The sequence below is a fragment of the Silene latifolia genome, chromosome 5 (assembly GCF_048544455.1).
Source record: "Silene latifolia isolate original U9 population chromosome 5, ASM4854445v1, whole genome shotgun sequence".
NCBI lineage: Eukaryota > Viridiplantae > Streptophyta > Magnoliopsida > Caryophyllales > Caryophyllaceae > Silene > Silene latifolia.
The window spans coordinates 3,491,220-3,510,008 of NC_133530.1; the positions used below are offsets into that span (position 1 = coordinate 3,491,220).

General features: G+C 40.5%; 2 protein-coding genes across 5 annotated transcripts; both read left to right on the forward strand.

Annotated features, from left to right (window-relative positions):
• The first annotated feature begins 397 nt into the window (after positions 1–397).
• LOC141656439 (ADP-ribosylation factor GTPase-activating protein AGD5) lies at positions 398–7,865 on the forward strand. 2 transcript variants are annotated; one of them, XM_074463321.1, is made up of 11 exons: positions 398–813; positions 3,766–3,824; positions 3,983–4,073; positions 4,285–4,339; positions 4,468–4,558; positions 4,675–4,891; positions 5,719–5,923; positions 6,080–6,255; positions 6,412–6,657; positions 6,844–6,902; positions 7,390–7,865. In XM_074463321.1, exons 1-11 carry the CDS (start codon positions 763–765, stop codon positions 7,538–7,540), a joined length of 1,401 nt encoding a protein of 466 aa, XP_074319422.1. In that variant the 5' UTR covers positions 398–762; the 3' UTR covers positions 7,541–7,865. The 2 variants fall into 2 exon arrangements, with proteins under 2 accessions (XP_074319422.1, XP_074319424.1); XM_074463323.1 differs by having other exon boundaries at positions 587–813; positions 5,737–5,923.
• An 8,753-nt stretch (positions 7,866–16,618) lies between these two features.
• LOC141656440 (uncharacterized) lies at positions 16,619–18,359 on the forward strand. 3 transcript variants are annotated; one of them, XM_074463324.1, is made up of 2 exons: positions 16,619–17,380; positions 17,759–18,359. In XM_074463324.1, exons 1-2 carry the CDS (start codon positions 16,753–16,755, stop codon positions 18,136–18,138), a joined length of 1,008 nt encoding a protein of 335 aa, XP_074319425.1. In that variant the 5' UTR covers positions 16,619–16,752; the 3' UTR covers positions 18,139–18,359. The 3 variants fall into 3 exon arrangements, with proteins under 3 accessions (XP_074319425.1, XP_074319426.1, XP_074319427.1); XM_074463325.1 differs by having other exon boundaries at positions 16,619–17,368; positions 17,756–18,359; XM_074463326.1 differs by having other exon boundaries at positions 16,620–17,368.
• The last annotated feature ends 430 nt before the right edge of the window (positions 18,360–18,789 follow it).

Sequence of the window (18,789 nt, forward strand, 5' to 3'; positions counted from 1 at the left end):
AAATTAGCATATTCATTAACAAAGAGTAGATTTAATCATCAATATGCTAAAATTTGATGTATTTGGTATATAGTAGATTCTACTGTTTTTCGATATGCTGTTAGAGAGTTGAACCATCAATTTATGCGCTTTTTTTCCCCTCTTCTTCCTTGTTGTAGAATTTTTTTAAATATTTTTTAAGTGATGAAAGAAATGAGACAGCCTCGTGAACAAGTTAATTACTTATCAACCATCATTGTTGGTCTTTATTGGTCGATGATGGTTACGAGTAAGATGTTTACTTGTGAAATACCATAAACTCTTTACAGATTATAAAGGAAATAAACCATTATATTCGCAATTGTCAACTTAAAATCAATAAAAGATACTTCAATTAACCAACTCTCGATATTGCGGTAATTCTCCCAAATATTTCCAAAATTTTTTGAGTAAAATTGCATAAACCCGTTATTTTCGCAATTATTGTCATTAGATTTTAGATACCTCACAATCCACATTCAAGTTACAAAGTGAAAATAACAAGTCATTAATTTATTGGATTGGATGCCTCAATTATCCCATATATAATTTCAATTAAAAAAACTTGTTCTTTTTCAAAAGTTTAGACCTTGGTGATAATAAACCAAGGTGAGACGTTAATTATCAAAAAATAATAGGCAGGAATACAGAGAGAGGAAGACGAAACAACACCAACTTTTTAATCATTTCTTCTTCTTCTCTCTTTATCATCTTCTTATTCTGCCTGATTTCCCAGAACAAAAAATGAATGGAAAAGCTAATGTAACCAAGGAACTCAATGCTAGGCATCGAAAGGTTATATTTTTTTTTTCATTAAGCTTTGTTAATTTTAATTTTGTTGTTAAAATTTGATTGAAATTTGATCTGGGTTTTGTTTATTTTGTTTGATCTTGATCTGATTGATGTGAGTTTGTTTGGAATTATGTTAGATTGTTTGTAAAACTTTGATTTTTGATCTATTTTGAGGGATTGCTAGTTTGTTTGTAAAGTTTGTTTCTTGATCTAATTTGAGGTGGGAGTAATGGAAAATTGTTTGAATTGTGTGGAAAGTTTGTGTTTTGATCTTATTTGAGGTGGGTAATTTGAGGAATTGGTGAAGTGTTTGTAAAGTTTGATTTTGATCTGATTTGAGGTGGGAGCAGGGCTACCGGATTCCCTCGGGTACCCTACGAATTGTGAATTATATCCTGATGCTCACTGAAAATACATATAACACGCCTTCTATAAGGGCGAATCGTGAATTGGTAAGGGTGTATCGATATTGAATCTGGTAATCATGGGTGAGAGTATTGGAAATATGGTTGAATTGTATGGAAAGTTTGTGTTTTAATCTTATTTGAGGTGGGTACTTTAAAGTTTGTTTCTTGATCTAATATGAGGTGGGAGTTCTAGGAAAAATGGTTGAATTTTGTGGGTTGATCGTATTTGAGGTGGGTACTTTTGGGAATTGCAAGCATGATTGCGAAATTTGGATTCTTGATCTTGTAAGAAATTGGTTCTTAGGCAAAATGATGTAGCATTCTCAAAGATTGTTTCTTGACTAATACGAGGTGGGAGATTGGGAATAATGGTAGAATTGAATGGGAAGTTTGTGTTTTTGATCTTTGAGGTGGGTATTTTGGGAATTGGTAGAATAATTGAGAAGAATGTTTGTTGATCTGATATTAACTGGGCAGTTTCGGAACAATCAACCATGGTTGTGACATATTGATTATTGATCTAATATGAAAATGGCTCTTAAGAGAAATGATGTAGGATTCTAATTGATCTATTTTGAGGTGGGAGCTTTGGAAAATTGGTAGAATTGTGTGGGAAATTTGTGTTTTCCTCGTGTTTGAGGTGGGTACTTTGGGGGAATTGGTACAGTGTTGGTAAAGTTTGTTTCTTGAGCTAATATGGGTTGGGAGCTCTGGAAAAATGGTAGAGTTGTAATTAAAGTTGTGGCCTAAATTATTGAGGATATTGTTTATTGATCTGATATTAAGTGGACACTTTGAACACTCTAACATGGTTGTGAGTGATCTAACATGAAATTGATGTAGATTCTAAAGTTCGTTTCTTGATTAATAGGATGGGGGGACCGTTTGTAGATAAAAAATTGTATGAATAGTTTGTTTCTTGATTTATTTGGGAAACTGGTTGGTTGTTCAGAGTTCAGACTGTTAGCTTCTTAATCCATTATGCCTGGGCAGTTTGGTAAAATGATAAAATGCTCATAAAGTTTGTTTCTTCATCTTATATTGTTATTGTTACTCGGTTATCAATCTTGATCTAATGTAGAGGATGGAAGTTTGAGAATGTCTTTTGGATGAATCTGTTTTAAGATGGTCGGTTTGTGGACTGATTTGATCTAATCGGGGTTCATGGTATGGTAGTTTGCTATAGGATTATGGTCTAGATTATGAGTGTTGGGCTAAGGTGAGAATGCAAGACTATGGTTGCTGGAAGTTTGGTACTCTCTATGTGAACCAAATTGACTTTTTCAATTTGATTGTTCAATATGGTTATAAGCAATAAAAGTAAGTTCACTTTTGGGACTGAGTTGGGAATAAATGAATGTATCGCAAATTCGCAACAGTTTTCAGCTTTATAAAGTGTCTGGCTGCGAGCATAAACATGCATTTTGCCACCAATTGAACTGCTTATTTGCTTTGCAGCAGGACTCTATGATCTTTCCTCATGTTTTTTGAATTAAACTTCAGCTTGCCAAGCCATGTTTTCTAGTGTAAAAGCTTTATATTTACCATGCTATTAATCAAGATTTCCTAAATCGATACTACTACATAATACCGTATGCATGATATGCACTTAATAGAATATCCATTAATTAGTGGATGCCTTGATAGTTATTTGCTATTATGTATTCCTAGACTGCCGAAATGTATAGTAAGGTGACTTGGGAGTAAGATTTGGGACTTCCTTCTGAGGTAGATAGGTTTAGTTTTGTTAGATTCTTGTCTGATAGTTTTGGTAAGGCATTTGATTTTTGCTACAAAACACTAGTGATTCTTCAATCAGGTCTTGTTCCTGCCTCTTAAGCTTATATCCTGTTGACAACGCTCTTCTGTATTGAAAGATTATGGGACTTTTCTTGTAAGCTCTTTCAAATTAAAGTTCGCATTTAAGTATAGCTTGTACTTTCATGGGCGTGGTAGTTTGGTTTTTCGTCAATACAATATGCGCTGCTTCCAACATGAGGTAAATATTGTTGACGTGCGATCTTTAGTTTTATTTACAAGCTACTTTGGGGTGATAACATAGCTATCAACCGTAACCGCTGTTGCGTTTCTTGATCAAGACTGCGAGTTCGTTGGTGCTGATGACTGGTGGTTGAGATTGCTAGCCATCTATTTATCAATTTTGTGAATTTATTGCCTCACCTAGCTAATGAAAGGTTTGGATGTATGTCAAGATTAGGAATGTACATATATCTTAGAGGGGGGTTGTTACTTGTTAGGGTAACAATTAATAAGGGTGCAAGGAAAGCTAGCGGATTATTGGAATAATTTTGCTAATTGTTCCTGGTTGGAAAGAATCTAAGACTTGTCCCTGAGTGCATATGTAGAAAACATCTAGAGTCACTAAACTTGCCATTTAAGCTCTCAATTACCTAAGCCGTATCCTATTTATCTGCTTTGTCTTTTTGTACACACAGCCTTTCTAGTCAGATGTCTATAACATTCTTTTTTGTTTTGACGTGGTGAACTAATCAAATCTAGCTTGTTATGTTCTTGAATCTATGTGCAGATACTGGACGGGCTTCTGAAGTTGCCAGAAAATAGGGAATGTGCCGATTGTAAAGCCAAGTAGGTCTCTGGATACATAAAATTCCAAATATTTTGCTTTGGTGGCTGAGAATTTTCAGGAGGAATAGTTTAGCTGATAGTGGTTAATAAATTTTTTATATTGGATATCTCCTTCCTTTGTTTATGTAATTACAATCAACAATTTTCTTGACACACAGAGGTCCAAGATGGGCGAGTGTAAACTTGGGTATCTTCATTTGCATGCAGTGCTCTGGGATCCACAGAAGTCTTGGGGTGCATATCTCAAAGGTAGAGTTTGATAGTGTTAGTTATTTAATATCACATCTCTGTAAAATGCCACTATCTTAGCAAGTATGATGGTTTTATTCTGGCAGTAAAACCGTTCTCCAGTTTCTTATGATGTCTTTTTATCAGCCCTTGTTTTTGCCCTTGACCGCATACTTTTATTCTGGGAGTAGTTGAATATGTTTGCATCGTCTTTTTTTTTTTTTTTTTGCAGGTGAGGTCAGCAGCGCTTGACACGTGGCTTCCAGAGCAAGTTGCTTTCATCCAGTGTAAGTTTTATGTATTTATCGCAAGTCGCAACAATAGTTTTGTTTTTCGGGGCTCATGATTGAGTACAGCTAGGATGCTTCAAATTTGGCTACACTACACATCTAATTCGCTATATTCGTGCATACAGCTATGGGAAATGAGCGAGCAAATAGTTACTGGGAAGCAGACTTGCCTCCCAATTATGATAGAGTCGGCATTGAAAATTTCATTCGTGCAAAGTATGTGGTTTGATTATTTTGACGGCATTCTTTGGTAACCTTGATTTGTTCATTTCATTTTCATACGTTTGTCCTTTGCGTTGGGGATTTAATTCGTATACTAATGCTACATTTAGGTACGAAGAGAAAAGATGGGCCGCAAAAGATGGAAGATCACCATATAATGGAGGGGAAGAAAATACATCTTCGCATCAATTAAGACCAGAGGAGAGGAATGGACATGGATATGTTTCCAAACCTGTGCATGTGACTGAGGAGAGGAAAGTTACATATCCTCCTAGTAATAGAACGGGAAGAATTAGCATCCCATCTCCTCCTAAAGGAATTCAACAGGTAGTGAAGTAGTGAATGAAAGCATTTTTACTGGTTGATTCTCATGTTTTGTCAGTACTTCTGCTTTTAGCGTCTTTCGCTTTCTGATTACTCTAAGATTTGATCTGAGCGCTCATCCGAAAACAGATATAGTCTTCACTAATTTTCCTAATTTTTCTCATTAGCGGATTTCTGTTTGGACCCCTTTGTCATGCCATATTATATGTCGTGCTGGAACTTAGAGGGTTTAGTTTGCCATGGAAATTTGCATGTTCCCATTGATCGTTGGGATGTTTGATGACGTGTTATATGCAAGGGGATTGAGAGAAGTATCTAGTTTAATGGGGGTAAATTTCTCATTAGTATCCCATCCAATGGTGTAAGAGCCAGTTTCTTTCTTTTTTCCTTTGCAATTTGCTTGTTCTTCAGGGTCGTGGTTGGTGGTTTATCTGTAGTTTTGATAAGTAGATTGGAGAATTCTGTGTTGAGATCTTTTATGTGATGATAGCCTTTGTCTCGCTTCGTAATGTTGGTATACCATTTCTACTGATATGTGGCCTACTTTGCTATGAGATGTCTGATTGCCTGTGTTTAGATTTGTTGTGCCCGATGTTTTTAGATTCTAAGGGTTCAATTTCTGAACCTTTTGGTTATCCTGGTTTGTAAAAGTGGTGCTTAGATACAACAGAAAGCTGTTTTATTAAACAGATTAGTTTACTTGAATTGGTGATGTAGTGGAATTTTAGATCGTTAGGTTTAGCTCACTACAGTCTTATCTGTTCTTTCTGTGGAAGCGGTTTTCTTTTGAGTTTCTGAAATCTGAGTTCAAATTTATGGCTTATTAACAGGCTTCTGTGGTCTCCCAGTCTCACCATGAAGCGGTTGTTCCTCAAGCAGAAGTTCCGAAGCCGGTGGTTGATACGCCAGTGGTTGCCGCTCCTCCCAAAGTTGATTTTGCTACAGATCTTTTTGACATGCTTTCGATGGATGAACCAAGTGAAAATTCTTCTGACAGTACAAACAATGTTGATAATTCTTGGGCAGGATTTCAATGTATGTATACTAGCGATCTGACTCTTACTCGATAACTTTTGGGTTGAATTGCAATTCATGTTTTTTTATGGATGTGATCATCACTCTCTCCGTCCCTGAATAAATTATGGAATGTAATATGTAACCATTACATCATTCATGTTTTTCCTATCGTAGCTGCTGGGCAGGCATCCACTTCTGAGAAAACTGAAGAAAAGAAGGATGACGATAGTGTTAAGAAGCCTGCTTCTGGAATCGAGGACTTATTTGGCGATTCTTTATCATCTACAACTCCAGTTTCCCAGAAGCCCCAGAAAGATGTGAAAACTGATATTATGAGTCTATTTGAGAAGGTTTGTCCCTTAGAATATGTCGGTCTCTTCTCTTTATAATTGTCATGTTTATATAAAACCTTAGTACAAGTAATGCATTGGCAGTACAAGTATTCCTTTTTTACGTTGACATTTAGATCTCGGACTAATCCCATTTTTTACTGAAATAATGTGCAGTCCAATATCGTGTCACCTTTTGCTCTTCATCAACAACAGCTTGCTATACTGGCACAACAACAGAGTCTTCTTATGGCCGCTGCCGCTCAATCAGCTAACGGTACTTCAAAATCGCCTGTCAATTTACAACAGGCAGGCTTGATTGGAAACAATATCCCTACCCAAAACTGGCCTAATATGGGCTATCAGATACCTGGCATGACCATGCCACCTGCAGGACAGAATGATCTTCAGAAACTGGTTCAGGTGAAACCCATTTCTGTCGTATTTGAACTTATGAGACGGTTTAACATATGAGACAATTACTTAACCCTGTAATAAAATGAGGAATAATGAGTATATGTGAGATTGTCTCGTACAAGATACGCAGATCAAATTTAGTCAATAAGCATGAGGCATTGTTTATAATAAGCATGGTTCTGTACATTGCAGATGGGGAACTTTCAGTCAATGCCCCAGGCAGGCAATCCCTCCGCTTTTGCGCCAACTGGGTATGTTTAAATGCTTCTTGAACTCCTTTTTTCAAACCTCTTTTACTATTAACCGTAGGATTTTGTGAAATAACCTTTCAGAACGCAATTTAAAAACATTTATCTTGTTTTTTGTGTTCAGTTCAGTCTTTCCCAGCATAATTCCTCGTTTTCTGTTTAGTGTTATGAGAATGATATCTACCACTTAAAGTGACCTTTAGAGCATTCCTGCTCGGCACAGGTAACAATTAAACCCGTATAGAATCTCGAAATAGAAAAGACAAGTTTTTGAACCAAGACTGGCAGTCTTGGCTTCTTGCCATGCGGTTCACATGCGTTTACCTGGCCGTTTTAAGGTATTGGTAGGAAGACAGGAATATAAGTGGCTGTTCCTTTTATTTAAGACGAATACGAAGATAGCATTTGATTTGGTTTGTGTCCTGGTATGTTGTCGCCTATTGGTGGTGTTGGCATTTCCAGTCGTCCTTGATCTTATTCTCTCTTGCAGATTCTATCCAATGGGTCAACCAATGCCCGTCAATGGTACCACAACAATTGATGCGAGTAAAAATTCGGGAGTTCCAACAGGGAGCGCTACTCAAACAGCTAAAGAATATGATTTCTCATCGCTAACCCAAGGCTTCTTCTCAAAACGATAGAAATATGCGCGACTGGGCTATCAGCTTCTTGGTTGGTTCTAGCTACGACCTCAGGAAAGTGCCGGGGATGCACTCCGCACGCAACTCCTCCCTCACCCATTGGATACCGTAAACTATATGTAGGTTGTTTTTTCAGCTATTTGGGATGGCGGCTCATTTGTATGATTCTCGGCATATTTTTTTTCAATTATTCTTAATAAGGATACACAAATGTCCTAGAAATCTTGTACACTAAAAGTGATTTATGATTTTTGAAAATGTGAAGTGTAAGGATCATACTTATGATCAGTGTCTGGAGTATATTTATATACAAAAATTTAGATAATTTGGAGTACCTGATAATATGAGAAAGTTCGCTTCTTTGATTAATTATTCATTGAAATACCCGATAACTTCAATACAACCATTACTCGAGAACGGCCATATCCATCTTAAGTGTAAAACAGGTCAAATATTAGTCCATATAGCCGGGATGAGATTAGTTAGTATTTTACAACCAAGTGCTTGCAGTCTAGTGGTAGACTTGGGTAACCTCAAAGCTTGCAAAGGCAAGAATTGCGAGGTCCCGTGTTCGAACCCACGGATGAGCAATGCATGTGGTTATCTCGGCGGCCCTAATTGGGGTTGTTCCGGGTGTAATTCCGGAGCAAGATTTGTTACCACGTAAGCTTGGTGAATGATGTCTTTGCTCGTCTCTTCCTCTCGGTCTCTCCTGTAAAGATAAACAAACTGAGGGCTCGGCTTGGTACCGAGCGTACTCACTCCGACGCTCAAGTCAGTAAACTTAAAGAGATTAAGTTGTGTGTTACTTGGCAAAGTATATTGTAGAGAGATAAGGGAGTTTATACCAGATTAATAGTGAGTTTATGGATGAATTGTCGATTATTGGATCGTTTTCTCAATGAGGATTGAGGAGTATTTATAGACTTTCACCTTTTGTCACGTAGTGGCCAAGTGGCAGAGCAGGTGGAAAGACTGTTCTACCCTCGGCCGAGGGACCCATGGTAGGTCGGCTGGCCTGGTTGACTCCATGCCGAGGGGACTTGGATGTGAGTACGCGGATATGCCTCCTGGCTGGCTAGTTACCCAGCCGAGACCTAAGTGACAGGCCGACAGGTTGCGTCGGTTAGGCTGTCTAATACGTTGACTTGCTGTCTTTTGACTTTGACCTTGCTCAATATGTTGACTCGGTCAACGAGTGCAGAATATACCCCATCAGGGGTGTTTTACATGGTCCAGGTAGTGACGCTGGAATGCCTGGACCCGGGGGAATAAACCCCTCGTCACCAAAAAAAAAAAAAAAAAAGTTAGTATTTTAGGCATGTATTTTGGTTTTTGTCTCATCCATCAATTTGACATGTTTTATTGTCCTAAGACAAATATGTACGTCTTAAACAAGAATTTGTGATGATGTGATGAATATTATTATTTTACTTTTAATTTAAGTCAATAATTGACTACTAGAAATCCAGACACATTAGATGTAATACCCCGAATAAAATTAGTTTTAAGATAATATAATAATAGGACCATTAGAGACTTTATAGACTAAACTCGTATATTTTTCTTTATACACGAACACGGCTCCATTTTAGCATTTCTACTAAGAGTATATGAGTCGGGACTCGGGACTCGTTACGATTTCATTTTTATTACCCTTTAAGATAACTATCAAAAAAAAAAAAGAAAATTAGAAAAATGCCACGTAGCCTGCCTATGACTCCTTACTTGGTGGGAATTACAAGCACATCCACCGAAAACCAAAAATCAATAGAGGAGTAGGAAAACAGAGCCGTAGTACTACGCAGGAAAGCAAGGAAGGAAATAAATCGGGTGATTCTAATGAGTAAACAAAGTCTTTTATGACCTCATTAAGGTATGATTTCGGGACTCTTTGTCGATATAAGTAATTATTTACCTTTGTTTACATTTGAAATAAAAGATTAGAAATAATCGGTTTATATTTGTTTTATTGTTAATTTCATCTTATGATTGCTATACTGCTCACATGTTATATTAGTGACCGTCTTATGAATGTATGCTGTAATAATAGTGTTGTCGTTATAATGCATCATTGGCCAATTGTAGCATTCGGGATACGATTATTGGTTTGAGGTGACATTATGTCGTAACCTGTGTACACAGAAGGGGGCGTTGGCTCCGGGAGTACTCCAAATATATATAAAGAAATGGGTGTTGGCTAGGGGTGTTAACGAGCCGAGTCGAGCCCGAGCTTGGCCTTACTCGGCTTGTGCTCAAGAACCAAAACTCGAGTTCGAGCCGATCTCGAGCTTACCCGAGCCTGAAAAAAATGCGCTCGTTATAAAGCTTGCGAGCTTTAACGCGAGCTCGAGCCCAAATCGAGCTTATATAAAATTGTTTTTTTTCTATTTTTTTGTTCCGATATTTTCAATAATAAGGTTCGAAAGTTATATGTAAAAATGTTTGGCAAATCAGCGAGACATTTGATACGTGTGATACAAAAATATAATCATGATAAAATATTTTATAAAATATGACCAATATCTTATGCAATCACACAAGTTCAAGCTGCTCGCGAGCTTTTCGAGTTGAGCCAGCCTTTGCTCGACTTGACTCGTTAAGCTTTCGAGCCGATCCCGAGCCCGAGCCGAGCTTGCACGAGCCGAGCTTTGACCGAGCTTTGACCGAGCCGATCTCGAGTTGCTCGCGAGCTGTCTCGTCTCATTAACACCCCTAGTGTTGGCCCATGAGAACTAAGGGGCGTTGGCCCGACTGAAATTATTCTGTTCCTGTGTACATGGAGGTGGGTCTTAGACCTGGGTGAGTGTGAATCTCCATAATGTCTCTCAAATTCAGTAATGGTAGACCGGCATTAATGTCTTATGAATATATATCCTGTTGGTATGGTAGTCATATAATGTTTTTGGGATATCGGGTTGGTTCCTGGCATGGAATGCTGTATTCTGGTAAGTTATTGTATTGGGTGATATATGGTAATAAGGCTTATTGAATAAAGAATATGACATAAGGCCGGGGGAGGGAACTGGAGTCATACTCAGCCTGTGGTTGGCTGCGTTACTTTCACTCTTTTTCAGGTACAAGTGTCGGGGAAGGTCAAGTGTGAGGATTTGACAATATAAAGGATAATAAGTATAAGTTGTAAATAGTTTTAAGCTTTAATAGTTTATTTATTTTAGTTGCTTAGCCTTCTATTCTCCGAAGGGGGAATACGGCGGTGACGCCCTTGTATTTCCGCTGCTGACTTTTGTTAAATAAAATAGCTATTTTGAGCTGTCTGCTTGTTTTTCGGGGCGTTACATTAGAAAAATCAACAATAGTTGATAAGACAGATCAAAAGTGCAAAAAATGGTCGGTGCGTACTTAATGTAGATTGGTCGACATTCCACAATCAACAATATAGGCCAGGGCCCACGGGCTGAATGCACAGATGGAGCCCAAAACCAAGTAGTTGGCCAGTACAACGGTCGTCTACTCTACATGGAGTACTTAATATAGCCGTTGTCCCAATTTAATAGACTATATACTCCATTACTCCGTATATCTTTATTCTTTACACTCTCAAAGTACAATTAAAGTACCCCTTGGCCGTGGCATACTGTCACGGTCCGCTACTTTTGCCGGACCGTGGCGCGCACCCTTGCCCGTCTCAAGGCAAGATGCAAGCGACAAGGATCTTCGTACTAGTGAGGGATCGCCCACTAGCACGATACTCGGGTCTCGGGTCGGTGTGTGTCGGGAATCCTAGTCACGATTATCAAGTCCGGCACACGAAAGCAATAAAAGTAAGCAATACGATTATTGAAAGCAAGCAACAAGCAACAACAAGCTTTTGGATGAGAAGCGGTTTTTCATTGACTAGCACCTCTCAAAGAGGGAAATTTGATAGTTTGGTCCTGGTAGCAGGATACATTGAATTTACAAGTTTAGTTCAGAATAGCGATATACCTATTTATGGAAACCTATTCTAAAACTACTAAGAAAATACTTACTACAAATGTACAAGGGAAATGAAATTACATAAGTATAAATAAATCTAAGGGTTCAAGTGTGCGGATCGTCACACTCTCCCCCACCTAATCTGTTGCCGCCCTCGGCAACACAAAAAATCTTGAATGGTGCTTCAGTGAGACATCCTCGGTGAGCTCTGACCGTCCATGCAGTGTTGGGGATTGGCGTGTTCCACTCGGCTTGAATGTGCGCTTCGTCCCAAACAATGACTGACCTCTTTGTCCCTTCAAGGATAGGCTGGAGTTCCTTGACATAGAAGCTGCCGAACATCATGTTCTCCAAGTCCACCACGGGCTCCTTGTCTCTCGGGAACGCCCACTTTGCCGCTGCTTGAAGAGTGCTCTCTCGGGCTTTCTCCAAGTACTGGCTCCAACGGACCTTCACTTTTTCTCTCCTCACTTCAAAGACCGCATTCAAGGGAATGTGAGATCTCCAGACGCCGAATCGGCATTTCGGCGCGGCCCCCGATGGTACGAGGCCTTCTCTCTTGGGTCGACCGACCGTAAACCAGGACGTCGACTCAACACATCGACGCGGCCCCCTGATGGTACGAGGCCTACTTCTTTGGGCATCTCGGCCCTCATTGTCTACTCCTCGGTGAGGGGGTAGACTCTTCTTTCGTCCCCAGGCCACTTAGCATCGTAGTTAGCACGGGTCTTGTTCGCCTCGGCTCCACCGAACCTTTAGGCATTCTCCAAGGTCGCATCCCTTGTTTTGGCGTCGGTATCACCCTCATAGCCGAAATTCGATGCCGCCCCTTGTCTTCGTCGCCGTCTACCGTCTTCACTACGATAGACCCCATCGATAGCATCGATCCGTCACTCGGTTTCAATACCACCAATGCTTTCTCGAAAGAAGCGCATCCCGAGTACTAACTTGAAGTCATCCGGCGGAACGGTGGTGAAGTCGAGCTCCCCCGCCCACTCACCCACTTGGACCGCGACCTTCTTAGCCACTCCTTGGACGCGTCTCATTTTCCCATCGACCGCTTCAGCAAATTGTTAGCATCCCGAGAACTAGCCCCAACCGATCGCCTTCCTCTTTCGTAACAAAGTTGTGGGAGGCGCCCGAGTCGATCAAGGCTCGTGCTTGCTTCCCATTCACCATCAAGTCCACGTACATGAGCCCGTTGGATATCTTGGCGGAGGAATCTTCGTATTTCCCCATCGCGCTGATCCGTTGGAGTGAGCCCATCCGTGGTTGGTCTTCACCATCACTCGAGTCTTCGTTACACTCTTGGTGATAGTCGGCCAACGCCCCATCAAGACGTTCTTGAGCCCCTTTCGGCATCTCCTTGAACATGGCATTGAACTCCGCTTTGCTCGGACAATCGGCCATCTTGTGAGGACCCTTGCACACAAAACACGCGAACGGTCTCTTCGTCGTGGAAGCAAAGAGAGTTTCCCGCCTTAGAAGACGAGCTTGAGGGCGAGTTTGTAGTGCTCGCCGATTGGGCTTGACTTCCTTGCGAGCGGAACCGACTGTTCCCAACCGAAATGGCTGTTGTTTTGTGGCCTTTGTCCATTGTACCCACTTTGTGATGCACCCATATTCCCCGTTGGTGCCACAACTCTTGGTGCCTCTCGCTCTCCGTGAAAGTCGAGAAGGCGCTCCGCAGCCGATATGGCCGAAGACAGAGTTTTGGGATTCTGCCTCATGACCTCTTGTTGCGCCCACCTCTTCAACCCGTCAATGAACTCGAATGTCCTATCCGTCTCGGACATTTCGCTAATCTCGAGCATGCACGCTGAGAATTCCCTCACATATTCCCGGATTGATTTGGTGTGCTTGATTTCCTTCAACTTCTTCCGAGCAACAAACTCCGTGTTCTCGGGGTAGAAGTGATCCTTCAAGATCTTCTTGAAGTCGGCCCACGATGTCACCGTAATCGTGCCCGCATCGATTTCCTTGTACCTAGCCCTCCACCACATCTTGGCATCATCGACTAGATACATGCTTGCCGTGACAACTTCCGCGTCTTCGTCGAGCCCACTTACTCGGAAGTATTGCTCCATGTCGAAGATAAAGTTATCGACCGCTTTCGAATCCCTCGCCCCATCGTAGGCACGAGGTGGAGGGGCCTTCACCTTATGGCTCCCCACAGATTTCCCGTCATTGGCCACCGCTTTCACGAGCGTGGCACACGTGTTCTCTAACATCTCGACCTTTCGATGCAGATGATTGATCTCTTCCTCCCGATCGTCGGGGATCGCAGCACTGATCGCATGGATGCGGGTATCCATCCCGTCCACCTTCGTCTCAAGGTCACAAACCGTCTTTTGCAACTCCTCGAGGCTCGCGGCCATCCGCATAACGATGCTCTCGAGTTTGGGAAGCTTGACGTCGATTGTGTCCATTAAGGCATCCACTCGGTCCTCGATTGTTTCGCCCATTTTCTCGATCTCGATGAAAAAATGCGGCTTGCAGACGCCCGTCCGAAGACCGGGCTCTGATACCAAATGTCACGGTCCGCTACTTTTGCCGGACCGTGGCGCGCACCCTTGCCCGTCTCAAGGCAAGATGCAAGCGACAAGGATCTTCGTACTAGTGAGGGATCGCCCACTAGCACGATACTCGGGTCTCGGGTCGGTGTGTGTCGGGAATCCTAGTCACGATTATCAAGTCCGGCACACGAAAGCAATAAAAGTAAGCAATACGATTATTGAAAGCAAGCAACAAGCAACAACAAGCTTTTGGATGAGAAGCGGTTTTTCATTGACTAGCACCTCTCAAAGAGGGAAATTTGATAGTTTGGTCCTGGTAGCAGGATACATTGAATTTACAAGTTTAGTTCAGAATAGCGATATACCTATTTATGGAAACCTATTCTAAAACTACTAAGAAAATACTTACTACAAATGTACAAGGGAAATGAAATTACATAAGCATAAATAAATCTAAGGGTTCAAGTGTGCGGATCGTCACACACTGGCACCTCATTAAAACTTAAAAGTAGGTAATTTTTTGGTGTAACACGAGGGGTGGGCACCGGTCCAAAACCGGACCGGACCGGACCGGAGTGGAACCGGTTTGGACCGGAACCGGAATCGATAAAATTCATGGACCGGGACCGGACCGGATTACAAAAATTCCGAACCGGGACCGGACTGGAAAAATTCCGGTCCGAGACCGGACCGGTTGGACCGGAATTACCCAGTTTTTCAAATTCCGGTCCATTGGACCGGTTTGGACCTGAATAAAAATACAATTTTAAGAAAAAAAATGCAAATAACAATAATTCCGGGCATTCCGGTCCAAACCGGTCCCGGACCGGAAACCGGAATCTTGGAAAATGGTGGCCCGGAGACCGGACCGGAATTTTTAATTCCGGTTTCGGTCCACTAGATTCCGGTCCGGACCGATCCATTTTTCCGGTCCGGACCGGATTATGCCCACCCCTAAACACGAGTGAATGATTCGGAATTGGAATCTATTGTTTATAATATTATCAACTTAGTTGCTCAAATGTATTTTTGTTATGTTTGTTTTTTCTTTACTCCTAGAGTTGAAATTTGTCGAACTCAGCATCTCTCTGATGAAGAAATAAAAACTCTTGTCACTCATAAATTGATGTCTTAAAATGGTAGATCGGGTTCATACTTCAGAGTGCATTATTGCTCGCACAGTGTCAAAATTACACAACCGACTCTACGTATAATCATCCGACGTATCACGTATGAGATCATGTATGTATACAATATTTTTGAGTTTTTAAGACAACTTTTGAACTTTCTAGACTTATTATTTTTAATATTTATTTAGATGGTAAACTTAAACCAATCGCACATATTTTATAAAACTTTTTTGTTCTATCCGCAAGTCATAATGCCGTGATTTTATTTCTTTCTCCAAACATATTAACATCAAGAAATAATAATAATTTTGTGGCCTAGTTTTGTGTAGTAGTATGTCCAACTAACTATACTTCTAACTTATCCACTCTATAACGACGTACGAAGGGAATTGCAAAATTCGAAACATGACAAAATGTAGGTGAAGACCACACCGACCTCTTGAATTAGTCATCCTAATCGGCTCATATTGGACCAATGTCCGGATTTGTAACTTCGCGTAAGTACCACGTCGATACTGATTATCTCCATGCTGGAATTTACTAATTAATTAACATCAAAATTTAGGCTATCATACAAAAATTGCTATTAATTCAGGTGCGATTTAATTTTTGTTATAATGTTGTGTATGGTTATTCTTTAATTTTCTACGACCTTTTGTTTGTTATATAATGTTGTTGAGGTCTCTCCCCACGTGTCACGTATGTATTGTGATCGTTTTATATCGGTAGATTTAGAGTGAAGAGACTAGTTTATAATTAAGTTAGTGGGTTTTTTTATCACCAGTTAGTTTTAGGATGAAACTTCACTTGCTTGTGGACTGATATCTTTTATACACTTAACTAACATGCTTACGTGTCATAACATTCACTTCAAAACGCTCCAAGCAATCATATATCCATATTTATGAACGACTTTACTACTTATTTATATCTCAACTGAGTAGAAAAATGGTTGTGTATTAGTCCATATCTAATGGAAGTAAACTCATTGATATTACTAGCTAAAATTATCAAATTTTACGAAAAGACTTATTAAAGTCATGAAAAAGCATATACTCCGTATAAATTAATGTATTTTTAATAATTTACATAATCTTAGCAAATCTCAAACTTACTACATATCCCCTTCATACCGACCACAAATTAACAGTTAACCTACAATAACTTTAACGGAGTACAATACCTAATCTATATCTGACAAACAAATTGGGTTGGTTGTGTTAGGTTCATATCATATGTAAACGCTTCAATCCAAACCAAACACAAATAACATTCGTACGTGTCATGTCGACTTAATTACATAAATGGATCATCAAGGTCCAACTCAAACACACTAATTTTGTGCCAGTTACATATCTTATTTTCAAATCGTGTCATATCAACTTCGCATTTAATCATCTTATTTTCAAATCGTGTCATATCAACTCCACCTAAATCCCGCATTTAATCACACTTTATTGTAATTACATGTCAATATATAAACTTTCCACGTCAATCTTTCACACGGTGAGACGGTGACCAACTTATCTCCTATCCTCCCTACTTTATAACCCCAACGCTCCAAATACACTCACAATTACCAGTGAAAAAAAACAACAGAAGAAAAGAAAAGAAGAAAGAAGAAAGAATGTTGATGAAATCACTACTACTATCAACCGGCGTTGTTTCAATTGCAGTGATACTGAATCAATCACTGCCAGTAACACTAGACATTCTCACGAATCTCACCAACGAACTTCCGTATCTCTGGTCAAGCTTCATACACTCCTGGCTTCAACCGCCGTATCTCTACCTCCTCATTAATTGCATCATCCTTTCCATTGTTGCTTCGTCGAAACTTCATCCTCGCGGTATTGCTTCTCCGTCGCCGGAGAAGTCCGCTGTCGCTGTGTTCGACGAAGCGGTGAAGAATCAGGTAGTGTTTGGTTACGTGGCGGATGTTACGGCAGAGAGAGAAGAGGTGTTCGCTCCGTCGGAACTTCATCCCCGTGCTACTGTTGCTCCGTCGCCGGTGAATGTCGACGAAGTGGTGAAGAATGAGGTGGTGTTTGGTTACGTGGCGGATGATGTGGCGCCGTTGACGGCGGAGAGAGAAGAGATTACGCCATTTCCGGCGGTGGAAACGGCGGAAGCAGATAAGGAGGAGACGCCGGCGGTGGCGGTGGCGGTGGAGGTGGAGCTGGAGAAGCCGAGGTATTCAGCGAGGTTTGGAAATCGGAAATTGATTAAAGGAAGTCCTGAAGGTAACTTTTTAGGTATCTCTGATTTCTTCCAAGTTTCGGTTTGGTTTGGTTTGGTTTGATTTGATTTGATTCGATTTCGCGTAAATTCACTATAATTTAGTCTCATATTTATCAGTAATAAGATTCAATTGAGCAATTGAGCTGAATTTTAATTCAATTTTGTCACATTATATTTTCAGTAAAATTCAAATTGAGCATCTGATTCAATTTGTTACAATTCATTTCGTTAAGTTACGAACTTCAATTTGATTCCGATTTGTTCATTTTGTTCATGCAATTTGAGTTTGATTTGATTCTATTCGTTTCAGATCAGTTTTTCGATTAAATTAGAAAATTTGAATATTCTTCTCCATATGCTGTAACGGTAACATTTCAAACTTGTGTTAGCAGGTAAGACAATGCTGAAGAAAGTATCTAGACCAAAGCGCCAAGAAACCTTGGAGTCCACGTGGCGAACACTAACAGAAGGCCGGCCAATGCCGTTGACACGTCACCTGCGAAAGTCCGATACATTCTCCGGAGTGCAGCAGGAGCCGGCTTCACCGCCGGTGCACATGATAAAGAAGTCAGAGACATTTTCTTATGGCAGCGGTGGCGATGTGGAGAGCCCTTCACCGGGGTCTGCCAGGAAGCTAAGGCGAGAGCCGTCGCTGAGTCAGGACGAGTTGAACCGCCGAGTGGAGGCGTTTATTAGGAAGTTCAACGAGGAGATGCGGTTGCAGCAACGGCAAGAGTTGTTCAACCAGTATCAAAGTGGACCTACTAAGTAACACACAACACGAACACAAACACGAACCGTTTAATTTGTTTTAGTCTGAGTTCATTTAATTTCTGAACTGTAAAGGTACAATTTTTATTTGCAGTAATTTGTTTTCTGTTCGTTTTATTATGAAGTTCTTGCACAAGATTGTGTGCTTTTTTGTAATGGTGAAGGTGAAGGATGCAAAAGTTGTATTGCAATTTGGTTCAGGAGTTCTAAATTTAACTTAAATATTTCTATTCGCATTGTTTCTAAGTTAAATTGTTAAAAACATTCCGAGAATCACCCCTCCGATGATTCTCAGAATGTTCCAGAAGTTGCTCCCTCTGATCTGATTCTCAGAAAGTTGCTATCTCACCTACCCGCCCAACCGCCCCACAAACCCTAGCCACTATTTCCACCCAAAAGCCACCATGAAAAACCCACCCGCCCACTATTTTCAACCCAAAAATCCCATACCGTGCCAAATCCACTGCATAGACACCATATTGAACTCACTTAACAGTTGAGTGAGTTGGATGTATAACCAGCGGTATAACCTTAGAAGCTACGCAAATTCTTATTTCAGACGAAAAGTTTTCGTCTGAAACTTCAGACGGAGATATGTAACCATTTTATAGTTAAATGTAACCACAATGTCACATTCAATGATAACTTGTTT